General features: G+C 43.5%; 1 protein-coding gene across 3 annotated transcripts in view; it reads right to left on the bottom strand.

The window, feature by feature from the left end:
- Window positions 1-7,011: 7,011 nt before the first annotated feature.
- PTPDC1 (protein tyrosine phosphatase domain containing 1) overlaps window positions 7,012-23,671 on the bottom strand; it is a gene marked incomplete at its 5' end in the record, with an annotated part of 164,202 nt that continues 147,542 nt past the window's right edge. For all 3 annotated transcript variants that reach the window (XM_082266075.1, XM_082266074.1, XM_082266073.1), the window contains one exon: window positions 7,012-7,639. In XM_082266075.1, coding sequence (XP_082122201.1) covers window positions 7,553-7,639 — 87 coding nt within the window. In that variant the 3' untranslated portion in view covers window positions 7,012-7,552. The remainder of the gene's footprint in view (window positions 7,640-23,671) is intronic.

Here is a 23,671-nt window from a genome sequence, read left to right as displayed (position 1 = left end):
CAGAAAATTGTTGGTCAATCAATGACTGTATCCTATCAATGACTGCATCCAAAATTGCTACAGCCATCTAAATATTATAACCAGGGAGGGAGATGCCTACATCTACACTGTTTGGCATAGATGGGAGAATTCGTTATTTACTCTCATTCAATCTGCAGTGCTAAAAGTGAGAAATCTAAATGTATGCAGCTAACTTTAGGCACACCCCTGCACTGGTGACTGTTTGCTCAGGCACATAGCATTGCTTTGTCTGTTCTACCATGCCCAGAAGGTTGGGCTTTTAGGAAGCCATGGCTGTTCTGGGGGAATCAAAGTGTCATAATAAATAACTTCCATTGCACCCTCTGGTGCTAGCACGAGTTTACAATTATTTACTATAAAATCAGCAGAAAATACATTTATTGGTTGTGGCCAAGGGGAACGGGAAAAAGAAACAAGTAATAACCAGTACAAGTTGTAATTAGACATATTTTTTCAAGTGTAACATTTAATAAATGTCAAAAAAGACCAAAAAAAAAACATGTAACCAGAGACTTGCCCACCCCATAAAAAATAGAATCTATTCAGAGAATAAAGGTTATCTCTTCATTGGAGCCAGTGGCAATATTATGGCATTGGACAATATAAAGCAGCATGCCTTACACTACAATGATCGCTCTAGCTCCAATAGGGCTCATTTACACTTGCGTTGCTCTGTGAAGACTGGTCCACAGTGGATCGCTTGTCATGGAGCAGTGCAGGCGCAGTGGACAGGCATTTAAGAGGCAATACTGCCACCTATTGGTTGCATTTTTTTCTGACAGTTGAACAGGCTATTTGAAGGGGGGAATACCACACCATAACTGCGAGCTTAGGGTTTGGCTATGTTGTGTGAAGTGGCAGTACTGCATGCCAAACGTGACTAGGGGGATAGTTTTTGTGGTATATGGCATGTGTACACCCCAAATCTGGATGCAGTGTAAAGTGTTACTAAACCCAGGACTCTGCATTCACTATATATTGTCTCCCACAGTACAAGGAAATTATTTTAGTAAATATAAACTGCTAACTTTTCTCATCAGCAGTATATAGCAGTCTTGTGCCTTCTATCTGCTCCTGGTGAAGCTTGTAGGAGGAGTTTTCATACTGCACTGAGCTGTCCTATGAGGCTGCAGGACCGCTGAACCTCTGTCTGGACATGTCTGGACAGTGCTGATTGGCCCTGTGTTGATCACATGCACTCGCCTAAGAAAAAAAACCTCTCTGGCAATACACACCAAACTGAGCATGTGCAGCCTGACTCCAAAGGCTCTGTTTTTTCCAGACATGTTTTGGAGTCAGTGAAAGAAGAGGAGGATCGGAGAGGACAGGATCAAGCAGCCTTTTTACACAATGCAGAGGAATAACCCCTTAGGTTCCACAGTGAGTATACCAAGCATACTTTACTTCATATACACACTGATTTTACTGTTATGGGTTTAATAACACTTTAAGGAGAGGCCCCCAACCGCAAGTGTAAATTACGCCTTAGTGAAGACGGCAATCTCAATAGCATATAGAAGAAAGGTACACTTTAACTGGAGTATCCTACATATTAGTGATCGACCGATATCGTTTTTTTTATTGCCAATACCGATACCGATATTTTGGTCATCGCATATTGGTGTTGGCCAAACTTTTTGTACATTAAAAAAATATGTATTTTTTTTTTTTGACAGGTACTCCTTGTGGAGGGATCTGGGGGGGCTAAAAGACCCCCAATCCCTCCTCTGCACTTAAAAGCATTCAAGACGCCAAGTTTGGCTGTTTTGAATGCTGTAACCGAAAGTGATGTCATGACATCACTTCCGGGTTTTTACATGGAGACCCTAACAGAGCCGAATGCTGCTTTGATCGGGTCTTCTCTTTGGCCGCCGTGCAGGTAGGATGCCCGGGTCTCCCGGTGGGATGGGTGACCCGGGCGAACCGCGAAAGGCGGCGGGGGGGGGGGGGGAGCGTCCCCTCCAGCTCCTTGTAATGACAGCCGAGCGGCTTCTCAGCCGCATCAGTTGTCATTACAAGACAGCTGACCGTCGGCTATGGACGCCGGTATCCGGGGTGTTGCCTGTAGCTGCAGGCATCACTCTGGTAAAAGCACTTTCCCGATATATCGGCAATATCGGTAACCTCAGGGGCTGATTCCGATACATCGGGGAAAGTGCATATCGGCCCCCGATATATCGGCTTTGCTGATAATCGGTCGATCCTTACTACAAATACCAGAAGATAAAATCTCTAGTTCACAAATCTTAAAAGCAAGGGGTTTATTGCTTATTTAAAAAGCTGCTACACTTAAAATGAAAACTATGCAAGTGGAATAGCTTCCAGTCACAGAGCCATGCATGTTTTCACGCCAGCACAGAAAATGACATATTTTATATTGTGAAATTTGGTGTTAAGTCCATTGTTCTGTTAGCTACCTTCTGGGCTGAAGCATGCTGCAAAAGTGACACTTTATAGTATTTTTCCATGGGATCTTCAAAGAGGAAGTCAGCCAAATGGAAAATACTGTTCTTCATTATACCATCTTCAACACAGACAAACGTAGGGGGGAATTCCAGATTCCCGTCTTTGAACAGAAACAGGTTTTACATTTTGAAACCAAAAAAAAAAAAACTATGCTTGCTTGCAAGGCACAAACACTTAAAATAACCTGTCACAAAGCTAATAATTTAAATTGAGCACATGGTAAAATAATGAAAAGCAGAGATTATGTTTGGTTCAAGATTTCTGTCAAAATAAGCATTCGATCCAAGATGTATGCAGCTGGATTTACAGGGGAATCTTGACCAACAGGAAGGCTTTTTCCTTTCACTTTGACATTGTAGCACATTATTTCCAAACTTTTATAATCTGGATTACAATTTAGTGGCAAAAAAGTACAATGAAGCAAAATTAAACATAATTATTTTGACAATCCCTTGTAATTACATTTGTTATTCCCCACAACAAATCAGACAGTAGTTCCTCACTTTAGTGCAAGGGCAGGTCAGAAAAAGAAGGGGGGAGTTAATAGGAGACAAATGCAGAGGCTCTGATGAATGCAATATGTGACATAAGAAAAAGTGTTGCCCATATAAACTAAATACAATCCTTATTTCAATCCTGGACAGAAGAAACGACGACCGAAAACTGGACAAGAAATGTTTCTAAACTGCTCAAAAAAAATAAAGGAATACTTTTTAATCAGAGTATAGAATCAAGCCAATTAAACTCCTGGTATATATTTCTGGCCAGTTAAGTAGCAGAAGGGGTTGTTAATCAGTTTCAGTTGCTTTGGTGATAATGAAATTAACAACAGGTGCGCTAGATGGGCAACAATGAGACAACCTCCAAAACAGGAATGGATTTACAGATGGAGACCCCTGACAATTGTTTTTCTCTATTAATGCTTTCTGACTGTTTTTTACTAGTTTTGCATTTAGCTGGGGTCAGCGTCACTACTGTTAGCATGAGGCGATACCTGGACCCTATAGAGGTTTCACAGGCAGTCCAACTCCTCCAGGATGGCACATCAATACGTGCCATTGCCAGAAGGTTTTGCTGTGTATCCCAGCACAGTCTCAAGAGTATGCAGGAGATTCCAGGAGACAGGCAGTTACTCTAGGAGAGCTGGACAGAGCCGTAGAAGGTCCTTAACCCATCAGCAGGATTAGTATTTGCTGCTTTTGCAAGGAGGAAAAGGATGAGCACTGCCAGAGCCCTACAATATGACCTCCAACAGGCCACTGATGTGAATGTCTCTGAACAAACAATCAGAAACAGACTTCATGAGGGTGGCCTGAGGGCCCGATATCCTCTAGGGTGCCCTTTGCTCACTGCCCGGCACCTTGGAGCTCGATTGGCATTGGCAAATGAACACAAGAATTGTCAGGTCCGCCACTGGTGCCATGTGCTTTTTCACAGATAAGAGCAAGTTCACCCTGAGCACATGTGACAGACGTGAAAGAGTCTGGAGAAGTCGTGGAGAACATTATGCAGCCTGTAACATCATTCAGCAGGACTGGTTTGGTGGTGGATCAGTGATGGTCTGGGGAGTCATATCCATGGAAGGACGCACAGACCTCTACAGGCTAGACAATGGCACCTGACTGCCATTAGGTATAGGGAGGAAATCATTAGAACCATTTTCATACCCTACACTGGTGCAGTGGGTCCTGTGTTCCTCCTGGTGCATGACAAAGCCCGGCCTCATGTGGCGAGAGTATGCAGCCAGTTCCTGGAAGATCAAGGAATTGATACTATTGAATGGACCCCACACTCGCCTGACCTAAATCCAATAGAACACCTCTGGGACATTATGCTCCATCCAACGGCACCAGGTTGCACCTCAGTCTGTTCAGGAGCTCAGTGATGCCCTGATCCAGATCTGGGAGGAAATACCCCAGGACACCATCCGTCATCTAAATTAGGAGCATGCTCTGACATTGTCAGGCATGCATACAAGCATGTGGGGGCCATACAAACTACTGAGTACCATTTTGAGTTGCTGCAATAACATTTCCACAAAATGGACTAACCTGCTGCACCACTTTTTCAATTTGATTTTCGGGGGTGTCTTTGAATTCAGCCCTCTGTAGGTTGATCATTTTCATCAAACCATGTGTCATCCTTCCATTCCCAACACATTACCCAGTCCATATTAGTATAGATATCCAGCATGATATTTTTCCCCATTAAGATCTGATGTGTTTTCAAAACGTTCCTTTAATTTTTTTGAGCAGTGTAAGAGCAGATGTTTACATCAATCAGCCCCTGACTGTATAAACCATATAAGAAAAAACATTTCATACACTGTATTAAAGCTTACCAGTCCTTAGTCCCCATTCACACAGGGCGATTACATCTATCTCCCATGCAGGGTCGTGTTTTGTTGACATGGGTATGCACAGGTGTTACGTGCATCCCTGTGCCAGCAGTCCCATTGTTTTCTATTGAGATACAATGGCTGTATGAACACAGCTGTTGCTCACAAAATGACATCTGTGTAAGTACATGGCCCCGAACGCACCCAGGATGAGTTCAGGGACACGCACCTACACCGACACGGATGTCATATTGGGACACAGCAGTTGTGTTCATGCAGCAGCTTCCCAATAGGCAACAATGGGATTGCTGGCTGCGTGATGCACAACCCTGCACGGGACCCAGTGTGAACAAGGCCTTAGATGTGGTTGCTGCATTTGTTTTCTCTTTCTTTCCAATTTATTTTTACCTGGTGATCCTGCAAATAACACATCTCTTGCCTCTGGGTAGTTACACACCTTTCTCCATTATATTTATGGAGGGAGTCATGGTTGGCCTTTATATGTTTGTCTTTGTTCATCTCAATTACATGGTGGGCTGATGAGACTAGTGATTTAAACACAAAAGGTATACACTCACTGGCCACTTTATTAGGTAAACCTGTTCAACTGCTTGGTAACACAAATTGATAATCAGCCAATCACATGGCAGCAACTGCATTTAGGCATCTAGATGTGGTGAAAACAACTTTCTGAAATTCAAACTGAGCATCAGAATAGGGAAGAAAGGGGATTTAAGTGACAGTGAACGTGGCATGGTTGTTAGTGCCAGACAAGCTGGTATGAGTATTTCAAAAACTGCTGATCTACTTGGATTTTCACGCACAACCATCTCTAGGGTTTATAGAGAATGGTCAGAAAAAGATAAAGTATCCAGTGAGAGGCAGTTGTGCAGACGAAAATGCCTTGTTGATGTCAGAGGTCAGAGGAGAATGGGCAGACTGGTTTGAGATGATAGAAAGGCAACAGTAACTCAAATACTACTTGTTACAATCAAGGTATGCAGAATACCATCTCTGAAAGCACAAAACATCGAACCTTGAAGCACATGTGCTACAACAGCAGAAGACCACACTGGGTGCCGCTCCTGTCAGCTAAGAACAGGAAACTGAGGCTACAATTCGCACAGAAATTGGACGCAAGATTAGAAAAACGTTGCCTTGTCTGATGAGTATGGATTTCAGCTGCGACATTCAGATGGTAGGGTCAGAATTTGGCGTAAACAACATGAAAGCATGGATCCACCCAGCCTTGTATCAACAGTTCAGGCTGGTGCTGTATTGGTGCGGGGGATATTTTCTTGGCACACTTTGGGCCTCCACCAATTTAGCATTGTTTAATCGCCACAGCCTACCTGAGTATTGTTGCTGACCATGTCCATCCCGCTATTACTACAGTATACCCATCTTCTGCTGGCTCCTTCCAGCAGGATAATGCACCATGTCCCAAAGCTCAAATCATCTCAAACTGGTTTCTTGAACATGACAATGAGTTCACTGTACTCCAATGGCCTCCACAGTCACCAGATTTAAATCCAATAGAGCACCTTTGGGATGTGGTGGAACGGGAAATTAACATCATGGATGAGCAGTCGAAAAATCTGCAGGAACTGCGTGATGCTATCATGTCATTATGGACCAAAATCTCTAAAGGAATGTTTACAACACCTTGTTGAATCTATGCCACGAAGAATTAAGGCAGTTCTGAAGGCAAGGGGGGGACCAACCCGGCACTAGCAAGGTGTACCTAATAAAGTGAACGGTGAGTGTAGATGTTTGCTCTTTCTTTATATCTCATAGGAAGTGACAAGCACTCTACATTTCTGCCAAGATTAATAGATATTTTCTATACTTTCTTAAAATGTTAATAGCTTGAAAAATGAAATTGAATGCAGCCATCACGTTGAATGACTGATAAGCTGCAATACATTACATGTTTGATTTTCAGGTTTAGATAACTCTTTAATAAGTATCCCTTCTTCTGCAGGACAGTCCAAGCAGGAGGCACTATACAACTTTGAAGCACCGTGCCCAATTTTCCCACTGCAGGAAAGTGTCCTAATTTTTCCAAGCAATACTGGCAACAATGTTGGTATGGGCAAAAAAACTCACTTTTTCCTTCCTCCATTTTATATGCTGTAAAACAGAAACTGTTAAGAATGTAAGGCCTATGAAAAAAAGTTTTTTGTCTTTAAAAACATCCCTACCTGAAATGTTTTCTTTTGTAACGCCCCTATATAAATTATTGTACCGCAAAACATTATAAACATATGGCTGTCAGAATTCTACAGCTGGTCTGTCAAGGCTCGACCAGTCCTCCTTCGCTGAGAATCCTTCATACTGAATACAATAAACAGTTCACAGTGCATTAGCTGGACAGGGTCTGCTAACTGGCAGCAGTATGCCCAAGTCAGAGTGTAATAAATTAAACAGGAACATCCACAAATATTAACTACAAATATTAAACCAGACTTTGGAAACATATAAAGAATGTTGTAAAACACAGTGAACAAGGCTTTTTAGAGACGAGTAATAATTACAAAAGAGTTCGCTGAATATCAAGTCACCTCGAGGTTTCTACATTCTTTGTATTTGAAGCCCTTTGTGTAGCCAACACTTAAACACAAACCTCACAGGAAACGCACATGACGAGCCTCACAGAATTTAAACACATTTCATCATTGCAAGGCCAGGTCTGTGAGCTCTAGGGCCGCCCAAGTCTTGTCACATCTACTTTCTGATATTCGCCAAGATGTGCTGAAAGATCGGTTTCAGAGTGCTAAAAACCACAGGGCCTTCCTTGGAACCTTTCTTAACCTGCAAAACAAAGATTCATTGTGTTAGAAATCACCTACAACGAGGGTTGTAACATAACCGATAAAGTTCCATAGAATACTCATCACAGAGACCTCTAAGCCTCAATACATTTTAAAGATTACCTGAACGCTGTGTTGTGCCCAAAAGAGGCACCCAGAGGGCAAGTGACCAGTCACCAGTGTTACCTGCAGCGATCTTTCCTCATTAGTGACTTACCATGCCTTGTCCTCCACTATGTCTCTAAAGGACGATGCCATCTTGGTAGAGGCTGGGCTTTTCTGTCTCAGAGCTGCCCCCTGGATGACTGGGGATCTGATGACTGGTGGGGGAAAATGTAAGATGCAGTAGAAGAGGGGCAAATGGTATGGATCAATAGAACGAGTAAGGATTCATACACACCAGCAACCACGCTAAACGCACTTTGGCTAACGTGCGCTGGGAGAACACAGTGCTAAAAACGCATACACATCTAGACACATTGGGGTTGATTTACTAAGACCAGAGAGTGCAAAATCTGGTGCAGCCGTGACTAGTTGCCAATCAACTTCTAACTTTAGCTTGTTCGATTAAGCTTTGACAAAACAAAAAAACCTAGAAACTGATTAGTTTCTATGCAGAACTGCACCAGATTTTGCACTCTCCAGTCTTAGAAAATCAACCCCACTGTTTACTTTTTTTCATAGAACTTTACTCAAATGACATTTCATTGCATTCTATTCACACAGCAGTGTTGGGAAGTGGTCGTTTTCGCTGCAACCTGGTGTGCTGTACTACTTTTTCTCTAAGCACATCACCGCAACGCAATGGTCTGAACTGACTCTAAAGGAAAAATGGAAAATTGCCTTGTCTGTGTATCGGACTAAGAAAACAACATAAAAACACGAGTGCCAAAAAAGAAAAGAGGCTGCTGGTTTTCCAGCATGGCCAGCTTCTGTCAGACCGGCTGCCATACACACGGCCTAAATCTTGCCCGTTTTTTTTTAACTGGCCGATGTCGTCTGACATTCAGCCCATGTGTACTAGGCTTAAGGGCTTTGGATACTCCCAGGAACAATATTTTACAAAGTTATTTCCTATTGAGCTTGAAGTTAAATTAGAGGTATATCCTCAATGCATTATGTATGGTGAGATACGTTGTAAATGTAAAGGAATACTGGGCCTTTGTACACTGAGACTCCTCGGGTTCTCATTGTGAAGGCAGACAGTACTACTCATATGTGAATAAAAGTTTCTCCTGTGAATATACACTCATCTGCATTTTCTTGTAGACCTGGATCTTGATGGCAAAACCATTCAAAGTCTGGGAAATTCATCCAGCATTTTATGACAGTCTAATGCCAGGTTTGTTGTGTGGGTGGTCTGTTCAGAAGCCAACAGCTTGGCATACACTGTACTCATTGCTTCCACTATAAAAAATAACGTGAATTATTCTAAAATTGTAACCTTTCTGGCCTAAACTATGGTATTTAAAATAGAAGAAGCAATGGAAACAGCTCAAAATAATCTGAAAATTCAACTCAAGCCAGTAAAATACATTATTATCACTGTGATGCATTTAACTGATCATTGTATTAAATGATTTAAAATATTTTCATCTCCTTTTTCTCTTTGTGATATTAAAACTGCATTGTGTGTCAGTTGATTCTCTGTCAATCACTGTTCCAGATTCCCATGTATCCATGTGTTAGAAGCTGTTGCCTTAGCCTCGGTTCACACTAGGGCGACCTGTGAGGCAACCTGGTCGCCTCACAGGTCGCCGCAGGTCGCCTCCCATAGGGAAGCTGCGGACCCGTTCTAATAGGAGCGACACAAGTCGCTCCGACCTAGAAAAAGGGTCCGGAGCTTCTTTGGGGCGACCAGGAGGCGACCGCCGCCGGAGGCGCGCTCCCGCTCGTGTGCCCGGCGGACCCGATGTCCGCCGGGCACTCGCGATCGCCCCTTACACTGGGAGAAAGGCAGGCGGCTAATGTAAACAAAGCCGCCTGTCAGTCTCCCTTTTGTAAGAATGGTGATCATACGGTTCTGCTATGTAGGACCATTGATCACTGTTCTTACACATCAAGCCACAGCCAATCACAGTTAGAAACAAGCCCCTAGGGACACACTTAACTCGTCCCTCACAAAAAAAGTTAACTCCTTTACTGCCAGTGTCATTTTTACAGTAACAGCGCATATGTATAGCACTGATTACTGTAGTAATGTCACTGGTAACCCCAAAAGTGTCAAAAATGTCAGTCAAGGGTCCGATCTGTCCGCCCCAATGTCGCAGTCCCGCAAAAAAAATTGCAGATCGCCGCCATTACGCGTTAAAAAAAAAAACAACAAAAATGAAAAAAATCTTTCCCTTTGTTAGTAAACGCAATAACTTTTGCGCAAACCAATCAAAATACGCTTTTTGCGATTTTTTTTTTTACCAAACATATGGTAAAAAAAAAAATTGGCCTAAAATGTTAAAAAATTTTGATTTTTACATTTTTTTGGGGGGAATTTCATATAAAAAAATGTGAAAAATATTGTTATTTTTGCAAAATTGACGCTCTTTTTTAGTTTATAGCGCATTATCAAAAAATCGCACAGGTGATCAAATACCACCAAAAGAAATAAAGATAAAAAGACAAGGCGCCTCTAAGTGCAGTAGGCTCTGAGTATTTATTAGGTTAAAAGTATAAAAGCACTCACATTTGGACACCAGCCGCTGCGTCCACACCCTGCCTTCAGGAAATCTCATGCCGACCAGGCTCAGACACAGACGAAAGGACGCATCTACAGGAAGCGGATCATCGGATGTCCTCATTGCAACCACTCAGCACAGCGGATAGGAAGACTCCAGACAGATCTTTGCTATGCCCATGTCACATTTACCAGATGTGAGTGCTTTTATACTTTTAACCTAATAAATACTCAGAGCCTACTGCACTTAGAGACGCCTTGTCTTTTTATCTTTATCACTTTCAGAGCAGCTTCTCCTCTCCAGTGCTGCCGAAGTGCAGTTCTCACCTAAAGCCTGCTGTATTCCATGGAAGCGCCCATACAACAAACCACCAAAAGAAAGCTCTGTTTGTGGGAAAAAAAGACGTCAGTTTAATTTGGGTACAGCGTCGCACGACCACGCAATTGTCCGTTAAAGTCACGCAGTGCCGAATCGCAAAATAGGCCCTGGTCAGGAAGGGGGTAAAATCTTGCGGGGCTTAAGTGGTTAAGAAGACGGATTAACGCCAGAAAAGTGGTGCAGCAGCTTTATTGAATTCCTTCCAATGTCTATATGAAGCTGACTTTGTACAAAAGGGCACAGTTATGCTGAACAGGAAAGGGCCTTCTCTAAACTGCAAGGTTGGCAGACAATTGTCGAAAATGTGTTTGTAAGCATGACCGACCTTTATCTTTCACTGAAAACACCTAAAGTCAATCATTTGCGTCTTTGGCCATAATTTGTATATATTGTAGGGCTATGGAAAAGCTATGGAAAAAGCATGTTGAAATAACTGCCAATATTGAACTGTCCACCAGAGTATTGTAATCACAACCCCCCCCCCCCCAAAAAAAAAATAAAAAATACTTCTGCTTTGAAGCTGAACAACTTTGTGTGAATAAATGGTGTACTCTGCACTTACAAGAATCGTTAATTGACAGGCTCCCTTGATAATACATAAAAATGCTGCACAGATAAGCATGTCATTGTGAATGACTGGCTACAGCATTCCCAATTAGTGTCTGCAGACACATTATACCACATTGTGCATTCTGATTGACATCACCCGCTCTATTTTTTTCTTACAGCATGAAAGTTGTGATTTTCCTGGTCCTGATATAAGAAGACCTGGAACGGTTCTCAATTATATCCACCTTCATACATTTATCTTTAGACAATGAGATTTACTCTCAGCTACTCCGACCACATAACTTGCATTCTAGAAATACTTGAATTCAGCCCAGAATATGTGTATATAAGTAACATGTCTGAACAAGGATATGAAGAGATTTGCTGTTTCATTCATTTTTGTACTATATGACATTGCTTACACATCGGGGATTTTTTTATCTATACATTGTATATGTTGCTCTTCCTTTGCTACTAAATCTAGCAAATCAATACACTATGGGAGACTATAGCTTTTTTTTAATCAAAATAAAAAAGATGGTCTATTTACCTGCTCTGTGCAATGATATTGCAGAGAGCGGCCTCTTACCTCCTCTTTTTTAGTCCACCGCTGGTGCTGTCCGCTCCTCCGTCCCCTGGGTGACTGACAGCAGCAGAAGCCTATGGTTCCTGCAGCTCTAAGTGTCTGTCCCTGTGAGATTAGGAAGTAAGAAGAGCGGTGCTGCAGCTGGGACAGTGGTGGAGCAGTGAAAGGAGTCAGGTAAGAGTTTAGGGAGCTTAGAATAACTTAAACTTCTCTGCCTTTGCAAATACACTTTGCCTGATTAGTAGATGATGATAAAAATTGTGAAAACTGGTTGTCTGGATTCATAGATTTAGATCAATTCACTAAGATGGATGAGTTGTCTGAACTTAATAAAATGATAGTTTTCTCCTGAAAAAAAAAAAAAAGCTTTAAAAACAAATATCACTTAAAGTGTTAGCTCATCTCTACAGAGAAAATGTCAAGGTGAACTAACAGCAGACACCCTTACTACCCCCCTGGTCCCCGCTGTACCTACCACCAGGGTTGGCAAGCTGTCAGCACCCCTGCGGCAGCTCCAGAAGTCTGGGGATCTGAAATCCCAGCTCTTCTCCCTCTTCTTAAAGAGGAAGTAAACCCTCCTCAGGAAGTTGTACCTATAGGTAAGCCTATGATAAGGCTTACCTATAGGTACTGTAAATATCTCCTAAACATGTACGGTTTAGGAGATATTTACCTTTAATGCAGCCAGTGACGTCACTGGCGCATGCGCTCTGAAGGAACGGCTGATCGTGCCGTTCCTTCAGAGCCCCGTGCCGTGACCGTCGGCTCCCGCGCGCGTGCGCGGGAGTGACGTCACCGCGGCTCCGGCCAATCAGATGGCCGGATGCCGCGATCCCGGAAGACGGGCGACTGAACATGTCGCCCATCATACAGGTAAGAGAGCGGCACGGCGGGGGCTCGTTCTAAGGTAAGTATTTCATAATGAGCTAGTATGCGATGCATACTAGCTCATTATGTCTTTCTCTTGCAGGTTGTAAAAAAAAAAAAAAATTTCTGAACGAGTTTACAACCTCTTTAATGCAGAGCTTCCTGGACTGACCAGATCCGCTCTGATTGGCCAGAGCCATCACAGTAAATTCTGTTCCAGAAACGCTTCCCTGGACTGCTGATGCAGCTGAAGGGGTGCAGACAGCTTGGCAACCTCAAAGGTAAGTACAGCGGGGATCAGGGGAAGGGGGTGGTAGTTCACCTTATTTTAAAATGCTGCTCCTGCTTTCCTTTACATATCTACAGTGCCTTGCGAAAGTATTCGGCCCCCTTGAACTTTGCAACCTTTTGCCACATTTCAGGCTTCAACCATAAATATATAAAACTAATTTTTTGTGAAGAATCAACAAAAAGTGGGACACAATCATGAAGTGGAACGAAATTTATTGGATATTTCAAACTTTGTTAACAAATAAAAAACTGAAAAATTGGGCGTGCAAAATTATTCAGCCCCTTTACTTTCAGTGCAGCAAATTCTCTCCAGAAGTTCAGTGAGGATCTCTGAATGATCCAATGTTGACCACCTGTGTGTAATCAAGTCTCCGAATAAATGCACCTGCACTGTGATAGTCTCAGAAGTCCGTTTAAAGCGCAGAGAGCATCATGAAGAACAAGGAACTCACCAGGCAGGTCCGAGATACTGTTGTGGAGAAGTTTAAAGCTGGATTTGGATACAAAATATTTCCCAAGCTTTAAACATCCCAAGGAGCACTGTGCAAGCGATAATATTGAAATGGAAGGAGTATCAGACCACTGCAAATCTACGAAGACCTGGCCGTCCCTCTAAACTTTCAGCTCATACAAGGAGAAGACTGATCAGCGATGCAGCTAAGAGGCCCATGATCACTCTGGATGAACTGCAGAGATCTACAGCTGAGGTGGGAGACTCTGTCCATAGGACAACAATCAGTCGTATCCTGCACAAAGCTGGCCTTTATGGAAGAGTGGCAAGAAGAAAGCCATTTCTTAAAGATATCCATAAAAAAAGGATTTTTAATGCAGAAATGTTGGCTTACTAAAATGTATGTCCATGTACATTATAGTATTCACTATACCAACACTTTTGCATGAATTACTCATCAATGCAGTTCGGCATGGAGGCGATCAGCCTGTGGCACTGCTGAGGTGTTATGGAAGCCAAGGTTGCTTTGATAGCGGCCTTCAGCTAATCTGCATTGTTGGGTCTGGTGTCTCTCATCTTTCTCTTGACAATACCCCACATATTATCTATCAGGTTTAGATCAGGTGAGTTTGCTGGCCAATCACACACAGTAATACCATGATCATTAAATCAGGTATTGGTAGTTTTGGCAGTAAGCCAACATTTCTGTATTAAAAAAAACTTTTTTTATTGGTCTTATGTAATATTCTAATTTTCTGAGATAGTGCATTTTTAGCTTTCACTAGCTGTAAGCCATAATCATCAAAATTAAAAGAAAGAAATGCTTGGAATTTAAATAGATGCGTTACACAAATAGTGATATAATAAATGAATTTCACTTTTTGAATTGAAATACTGAAATAAGTTAACTTTTTGATGATTTTCTAATTTTATGAGATGCACCTGTAATGTGTATTACAACCGTGTATCTAGCTGTTTGCATGGAGTTCAAAATTAATATGTATAGTATACAATGCAAATACAAAACAGAATTTGTCTAAACTTTCTCTACACAGAGACCATACAAGAAATGGGAACAAAATGCAAATATTGGAACTCTGTTGCATTCATTACCTATTCTTTGCATTCAACTTGCTCCTATGCTGTTTTCTTCAATTAACTACAAGCTGCATCCCATTCCTTCTCAACCTAATGCCTCGTACACACGCAACAATTATCGTCCGACCGATCAGTCGACTTTTGTCCAGAGTGGTGTTTTGTTGGTTGGAATGTGCCTAGACTGCACACGAATTTTCTCGGCCAACAAAAATCTACTTCTGAAGTGATGTCATGTGCTGGTTAACTTTCCGTGTGTTTTTTCTTCTCTGAGCATGCCCAGTCTTGCTCATCAGATTTTTGTCTGCCGAAATCTGTACTGACTGACGGAAAATCGGCCGTCGTGTTGACGGCCAACAAAAATTTTATAGCCTGCACACCAGATTTTATTCGGCCGAAAAGTCGGAGTCGGTTGTCGAAAGCATCATACTAACAAGCCGAAAATCAGCCGATCGGACGTTGGCCGAAAATGCACGGCCAACTATCGATGCGTGTGTACGAGGCATAAGCTAGACCTACGGTAATGTCAAAGTATACACAACTGCCAGTATGGTTGTAGAGTAGGACCAAGAGGTACTTGTATCTTTAGATCTTTCCTAGAGTGCCCTGGAAGCCCCAAAACAGGGGGTTCAAAAACTGATTTATAAAAGGTTTGGTCCTGTCCATATTGTATGAGTGTCTCACAACCTGTTTATAAATATTTTGAACAGCCTCTGTTACCAGTGAGAAGCTGGCAACCTAAAGTCAAGTACAACCTAAAGAAATTGTTGCCTTTTTAACATAGTTGAACAGGAAAACATTAGATCTTTAGGCCCCTTTCACACAGGCGGACCGTTCAGATCCGCCTGTCCATTTTTCAGGCGGATCTGAACGGATGCCTAATGAATCTCTATGGGGCATCGGATGTCAGCGGAGACATGTCCGCTGACATCCGATCCGTCAAATCTGGACGGATGGAAACCCTATTTTCAATCCGTCCAGCGGATGGGATCGGATGAGAACGGACAGACGGTCCGTTCCCATCCGATTCCCCCATAGAGAACAGCGGGGACCTGACAGCTCTGTTTTCGCACACAGCGGAGAGACAGAGCAACCATCCGCCTGCTCAGCGGATCGAGAAAAACGGAGTCCGCCAACAGACTCCACAGTGTGAAAGGGGCCTATTCAAACAATGCCTAGACATAAAGGTGATACACTAAACAAAAAACATGGTATAGCTAAATGAATGAAAATGCAGATTTGCCACATGGAAAAAGTAAGTACACTCCTACATCTACCATCATTATAACTAGTTGTTCTAGATTAGGTGCCCAGGAGCCTGTCTTTTTTAAACCTCAGTGTTCTTTTTGATAACTATGGTGTCATCATGTCAACATCAAAAGACCCTCAGAAAGAAGGTTGATGCCTATGAGTCTGGCAAGAGATTTACAGTATAAAGATCACAAAAGAAATGAAATCAATAATTTCAATCAAAGAAAGTATTCTACAAGTGGAAACGATTTAAAACAACTGCTGTGTCCAGGACTGGCTGGCCCAGGAAGATTCAGCCCAGTATGCTCTCATATATTCCACAAACACAGTCCTCTCTCACCCGACTCCTCCCACACGTATCGTCATGATCACGATCCCCTGAGGAAGTCATGTAATCGTGACGATATGCGTAGGAGGAGTCGGGTGACAGAGGGCTGTGTTTGTGGAACATATGAGAGCATACAGAAGCTGCTGCCCCGTCGGGTGACTTTTAAAGTGCACTCTCTCAAGTTTTAATGTAAGTGGATATTATGCAATAAATGTGAAATCTTTATATACTACACATGGGAGTGAATCTTTAATAACGAGGGGTCATGGAGGAAAGGAAGTCCAGACAAAGCCAGCACAGTGAGGGGAGTGGAAAGAGATTCAACAGCTGAGGAGCCTGGACTTAACCCCAGCAGGGGAAGGCAATTTCAGACCTGGAAAAGGGTGCAAACTGGAGGTGAGCGCAGTGGTGAAAGGTGGTGGGAGTCACCGCACAATTATATAACCTAAAATCCACAAGGGTGAAGGTGGAAAAACTGCGGAATATAAGAAGCATATTTAAAAGAAGTCCTGATGATGCGCGTGGCACGAAACGGCCGTTGAGCTGGGATATATGCCTGAGGCCCGGCCGCCATCCTATTTATAGTTTGGCGGTATTCGTAGTAAGTATATTGTGGTTCATCATATACATTTCTATGCACTTCTATGGACCTTTTATTTTCACTTTACCACCGGTATTTTGTATATTGACTGGCGTTTGGCTGATGTGAGTCTAGGTTTATATTTTGTTTTAACCTTTTTGAATTAAATTACTACATTATGATAATTTACTCTCTTTTCATGCCTAATGATTCACCCTGCTTGACTGACTGAATACTCCTTGATGGCTCCATCCTAAATGTGTGGGAGCACCATTGGTTTTGTTGGTTCAAACAGAGATCTCCAGAGGGGCAACACATTAATATCTAAATATGTGATTGCTGTCCTATAACAGCATATAGCAGCATACATTTCTAGTGAGTTCGTATTTTAACTATTTGGTGAAGGAAAGACAACATGGGTAACACTTGAGATCCCATTGTGCACCGGGAATTTGGCATTCTACAGCTTTTTCTTTTTCACTTAGACTTTTTCAATTGAATTTGATTTATTGGACTTTTCATTGTGATTTGAGAAATCATATTATTTTTTGCACTTATATTCATACTTTGGTTGATTTATCAGTGCTGCAACCTTTTCATATGTTACATATACTGTATGCATTGTACATTCTTCTATATTACTGTTACATTTTTTCTTCAATAAAGTCATGCTTATATTATCTATGGTATTATAATTGTATCCTGTGTACTTAAAGTGGAATTCCAGACTAATACCTAACTATGCTTAAAGGGATTGTAAAGGCAGAAAGATTTTTTTTATCTTAATGCATTGTATGCATTAAGATAAAAAAAAAAACCTTCTTTGTGCAGCAGCCCCCCTCAGTCCCCCAAATACTTACCTGAGACTGGGTGTCTTAGCTGCCCAATACTCCATTCCCCATTGGCCGAGACAGCAGCGTGGCGCAATTGGCTCCCATTGCTGTCAATCAAAGTCAGTCAGCCTATCAGGAGAGAGAGAGGGTGGAGCTGGGTTACGGCTCTGTGTCTTAATGGACATAGGGAGCTGTGACTCTGCTCGGTTGCCCCCCATAGCAAGCTGCTTGCTGTGGGGGCACTCAACAGAAGGAAGGAGCCAGGAGCACAGAAGAGGGACCCGAGAAGAGGAGGATCCGGGGCACTCTGTGCAAACCAACTGCACAGAGAAGGTAAGTATAACATGTTTGTTATTTTTTAAAAAAAAAACAAGACTTTACAATCACTTTAAACCTGCTCCCACCCACTTTTAAATGCTATTCTAACTACCTTATAAAAGGAAGATGCTTATACTCAACTAATCTTTGGTCCAGTCATGTGACCTCTTCAGTAGCTGGCTTCAGCGGAGAGGAGAAATCGCTGACAATGGCTGCAATGTCTGTGCAGTGACGCCACATATAGGCTTAATATGGGTCATTATTATTGGCTGTCCCTCCTCTACCTTGAAGCCGCTGCTGGGAGTTGGTCAAGTGACCGTACAGGAGCTCCCTGAGAATAGGTGACTTCCTTTCACAGGGTAGTTAGGATTTAGGTGAAGGCAGAGTTAGAATTCAACTTTAACTCTATATGTTACATTTTTAACCAAGCTCAAAAAAGTCTCCAATAACTCTTGCAAACGTTGGTATCAAAGTGCATGCACCTCAATATCTACAGTGTACGCAATCCAAAGTACAAAAGCAAATCCACAAAGGAAAAGTTAAAAAATTAGAACTGGGAGTTACGGGCTGGTCTAGTCTAAGTCCTGGTTTGAATCTCAATGAAATGTTGTGTGGTAATTTACAATGGGCAGTTCATGCAAGGAAACCCACAAACATATTGCAACTAAGGGAAATTGTGCATAGAGGAGTGGTCAAAAATTTCACACAGACACCATTAGAGACTGGTGGGCAGTTATGTAAAAGTAATTTCTCCTACAAGGGACAATATCAGCTTCTGAGGCCAAGGCTGTACCTATTGTTCCACAGTACATGATTACATCTGTTGATATTTTTGTTGAATAAATTATTGAAAATACATTTTTATCATGCTTTTATTCAAGTATATCTCCTTTATCTTTAGGAACTGTGTGAATGAAGATCTGATGTTGCTTATTAAAAAAATCTGACAAAAGTCAACAATTTATGGGATGTACGGTACTTACTCTTTCACATGCATGTAAAGGTAATGTATATATAGTCACCCTAGGACTTTCTTTGACAGCTGATATTACAACAGGTTTATTTAATTATATCATCCTTCTCTCTTGCTGACAGTGCTACCTCCACCTAACAAGAAATTGTAGGTAAGCAGAACATAGGAGAAGAACCGTGAAGATTGGGATAAACACATAGGGGGGGGGGGGGGAGTCAGGGTAGGTGATGCTACATGCTAATGTACCCCCTAAAACAATACCTCCCCAGTGCACATATTATGCTATTTAATAAACATAATATCCATTTGATAAGCAGGTGTGTCATTAGCACCAGGCACCCAATGCCCTGCATCCATTGTTTAGTGGTCTAAATCCAAATGCTGTGACCAACCGCATTTTTATTGTATAATTTACATGCTGCTTTTGCTTCTGCCAACTTCTGTCCTTGTCTGGCTGCCTGCCCGCCACCTGCCAGATCTGAAAGTGCTCCAAAACTTCTCCTCAGCTCTGTGCTACAGGTCTGACATGCATTTCAGTACTAGTGAACTGAGCACACTGCACAGCATTTCACCCCCCCCCCCCCCCCCACCACCTTATAAAGCTGTGCTGGCAGCTGCCTTTATAGGCACAGAGATGAGAGCTTTGGATGAATGAGGGAGGTGCAAAGGTGAGAGCTGTAGAGGGGGAGCGTGGGTGGTAATGTGAGAGCTGTAGAGGGGGGCTGGGTGCAGAGGTGAGAGCTGTAGAGGGGGAGAGTGGGGGGCGATGTGAGAGCTGTAGAGGGGGGCTGGGTGCAAAGGTGAGAGCTGTAGAGGGGGAGCGTGGGTGGTGATGTGAGAGCTGTAGAGGGGGGCTGGGTGCAGAGGTGAGAGCTGTAGAGGGGGAGAGTGGGGGGCGATGTGAGAGCTGTAGAGGGGGGCTGGGTGCAAAGGTGAGAGCTGTAGAGGGGGAGCGTGGGTGGTGATGTGAGAGCTGTAGAGGGGGGCTGGGTGCAGAGGTGAGAGCTGTAGAGGGGGAGTGTGGGGGGCGATGTGAGAGCTGTAGAGGGGGGCTGGGTGCAGAGGTGAGAGCTGTAGAGAGGGAGCGTGGGTGGTAATGTGAGAGCTGTAGAGGGGGGCTGGTGCCGAGGTGAGAGCTGTAGAGGGGGAGAGTGGGGGGCGATGTGAGAGCTGTAGAGGGGGGCTGGGTGCAAAGGTGAGAGCTGTAGAGGGGGAGCGTGGGTGGTGATGTGAGAGCTGTAGAGGGGGGCTGGGTGCAGAGGTGAGAGCTGTAGAGGGGGAGTGTGGGGGGCGATGTGAGAGCTGTAGAGGGGGGCTGGGTGCAGAGGTAAGAGCTGTAGAGGGGGAGCATGGGGGGGCGATGTGAGAGCTGTAGAGGGGGGCTGGGTGCAGAGGTAAGAGCTGTGGATGAAGGAGGGAGGTAAAGGTAAAAGTAGTGGAGGAGGACTGCGGGTGCAGAAGTGAGAGCTGTGGAGGGGGGCTGGGTGCAGATGTGAGAGCTGTGGAGGGGGGCAGAGTTTAATGTCACTTTAAAAGGATAAATTCACATTCTGGAGCATGTTACACCCATATTTAGTGCGTAATGTGTAACATGGTTCAGATCTGCCCCCCCCGCCCCCCCCCCCAGGGTGCTCCACCTCAGGATAGCGGGTGGGGGGTCCTCTCACCGCATCCACTGTAACAATTCAAAAACAGTGTTGCTGTTCGGGTCTCCGCCCACACAGCTGCATCATTCATTCTCAGTGAATGAGCTACATGTGCCCTCTGCCACTGCGGCAGACAGCTTGTAGTTCCCTAATGAACTGCGAAGGGGCTGGTAGCTCATTGATCTTTCTGGACTTCAGGAACTCCCTGCCGTACGAGAGGTATAGGCAGAATCTGCAGGAGCATGACATTACACATCATATGTGATCTAGGTGCAACGCTCTGCAGGTTCCTAAGAAAAAAATAATAAATACACACTTTTTTTGCCTGCAAAAAAAGTGTGTTTTTATTTATTTTTTAAAGTTAACTTAGCCTTTAAATTAAACCCATATTATAAAGTTGACCAGTAGGGGGCAGACAATAACAGCAAATCAAAATATGCACAAAATGTTGAATAATGTTTCTTTGTACAACATTGTTAAAAGATTTCAGTAACAACTGAGCTGACAGGTCACTGACTGTGTAAGGATTTTCTCTGACCTCAGAAACGTAGGTTCATTATCACACAGCAATGCATTTTATAGTTTTGTAGGATTGCAAAAGTTCATAAGAATTATAACTGCAATATAAAAAGAAAGCACAAAGTAAAACATTCTTACATGTCTCATTTCACATATACTAAAAATAAGGCAACTTTTCTATTCATTATTTCAGAACAGGGGGCAGAGTCATGAAAATGATTCCTTTTTATTATTCTGGATGTGCAGGTGACCACAGAAATGAGGAATAATCCTGTTTTTTGGGATATGTGAATGAATGAGATGTGAATACCTTCTGTTCTGAGCCTCTGCTGTACTGTAATATATAGCAAGGTGGCATCAGCTCTTCCTTTCTTGCCTATGTGCAGGGCTGGCCCGAGGCATTGTGCTGTCTGGGTCCAAGATAGAAATGCTGCCCTCCCCCCCAAAAAAAAAAAAATCACGCCCATCAAAGGGCATGAGAAGAAGAGCAGAAGAAGGCGGGCCGGGCACGAGGCTGCATCTACTCCTCCAGTTCCACCCAATAGAAATGCAAGCTGCACCCAAACATCGGCTGCTGGTGGAGCCGGTGTGAAAGGGATCTTTGCTCTCTGTCTTCCGTGGGTACCCCGCCCTGGCAGCACACACACCTGAGCTCTTCATGTGTGCTCGGGTGTTTAACAGCCGGTGTTAGACTGTGTGTGAGCATCCTCGCGCCCGGCAGCTATGAGTATGTGTGTTGAGGGCAGCATGGCAGCCTTTTTGCAGGGAAGTGGAGCAGCCCGGGGGGGGGGGGGGGGCAGTTGTCACTCACAAAACTGCCTCAAAGAAAATTGTGGGTGTCAGTTTGCTGCCCCTCTCAAAGCTCTGCCTGGGTCCAATGGACCCAGCGGGACCCATGGTAGGGCCGGCCCTGCCTATGTGTTAGGGATCGACCAATTATCGGCAAAGCCAATATATCGAGGGCCGATATGCACTTTCCCTGATATATCAGAATTGGCCACCAAGGTGGCCGATATTACCGATATTTCGGAAAATGCTTGTACTGGAGTGATGCCTGCAGCTAGAGGCATCACCCTGGTACCGGCGTCCATAGCCGATGGTCGGCTGTCTTGTAATGACAACCGATGCGGCTGAGAAGCCACTCTGCTGTCATTACAAGGAGCGGAAGGGGACGTTCCCCCCCCCTCCCGCCGCCTTTTGCGGCTCGCCTGGGTCTCCCGTCCCACTTGGAGATCCAGGTAACCAGCCTGCACGGCCGCTGAACACCCGATCAACGCCGCATTCGGCTCTGATCGGGTCTCCGTGCAAAAAAACGGAAGTGATGTCATGACATCACTTTCTGGGTACTGTCTAGTGCCAGATTTTAAAAAAATGACAGCATTCAAAACAGCCAAACTTGGCGTTTTGAATGCTTTTAATTGTAGAAGAGGGGTTTGGAGTCTTTTAGACCCCCAGATCCCTCCACAAGAGTACCTGTCAAGTAAAAAAGATTGAAAACATTTTTTTCTAAATGTACGAAAAATATCGGCCCATAACGATACGCGATGACTAAGATATTGGTATCGGCAATGAAAAAACGATATCAGTCGATCCCTTCTATGTGTCTACTTAAATTTAACCACTTGCCGACCGCCGCACAACTATTTACTGCGGCGGTCAGCCCCGTACAGGCGAAGTGACGTAGTACTACGTCGCTAGCCTGAGAGCCTCTAGGGGGCGAGCGCGTGCCGCCGGAGGCGCGCTCCCGCCCCTGCTCGTTCCCTAACATGTCTGCGCGTGTGACCAGTGGACCCGATGTCCGCCGGTCACTCGCAAACTCCTGGTGGAGACGGAGAAAGGCAGGCGGCTGATGTAAACAAAGCCACCTGTCATTCTCCCTGATCTAACTGCAGAGATCATACGATCCTGTTATGCAGGATCGTAGGTCTCTGTGGTTACATCACTAGCCACACCCCTTTACAGTTAGAAGCACGCCCCTAGGGACACACTTAACCCCTCCATCACCAATAAAATTAACCCCTTCCCTGCCAGTGTCATTTTTACAGTAACAGTGCATATGTATAGCACTGATTTCTGTAGTAATGTCACTGGTACCCCCTAAAAGTGTCAAAAATGTCAGTCAAGGGTCCGATCTGTCCGCTACAATGTCGCAGTCCCGCAAAAAAGACTGCAGATCGCCGCCATTACTCGTTAAAAAAAAACACCAAAAATGACAGAAATCTTTCCCTTAGATTGTAAGCGCAATAACTTTTGCGCAAACCAATCAAAATACGCTTATTGCGATTTTTTTTTACCAAACATATGTAGCAGAAAACAAATTGGCCTAAAATGTTAAAAAATTTTGATTTTACATTTTTTTGGGGGGAATTTCATATAAAAAAAATGTAAAAAATATTGTTATTTTTTCAAAATTGTTGCTCTTTTTTTGTTTATAGCGCAAAAAGTATAAATCGCACAGGTGATCAAATACCACCAAAAGAACGCTCAGTTTGTGGGAAAAAAAGGATGTCAATTTCATTTGGGTACAGTGTCGCACGACCACGCAATTGTCCATTAAAGTCACGCAGTGCCGAATCGCAAAATAGGGCCTGGTCAGGAAGGGGGTAAAATCTTCCGGGGCTTAGGTGGTTAACATTGTCTATAAATTGGTTAGCTTTTTAACTACATCATGCTGCATTTTAAATCTGGCATTTCAT

This window comes from Pelophylax lessonae, assembly GCF_965119305.1.
Source record: "Pelophylax lessonae genome assembly, chromosome: 8".
NCBI classification, from domain to species: Eukaryota; Metazoa; Chordata; class Amphibia; order Anura; family Ranidae; genus Pelophylax; species Pelophylax lessonae.
The sequence above is the reverse complement of the archived record's forward strand: the minus strand, read 5'-3'. Positions and strand labels throughout refer to the sequence as shown.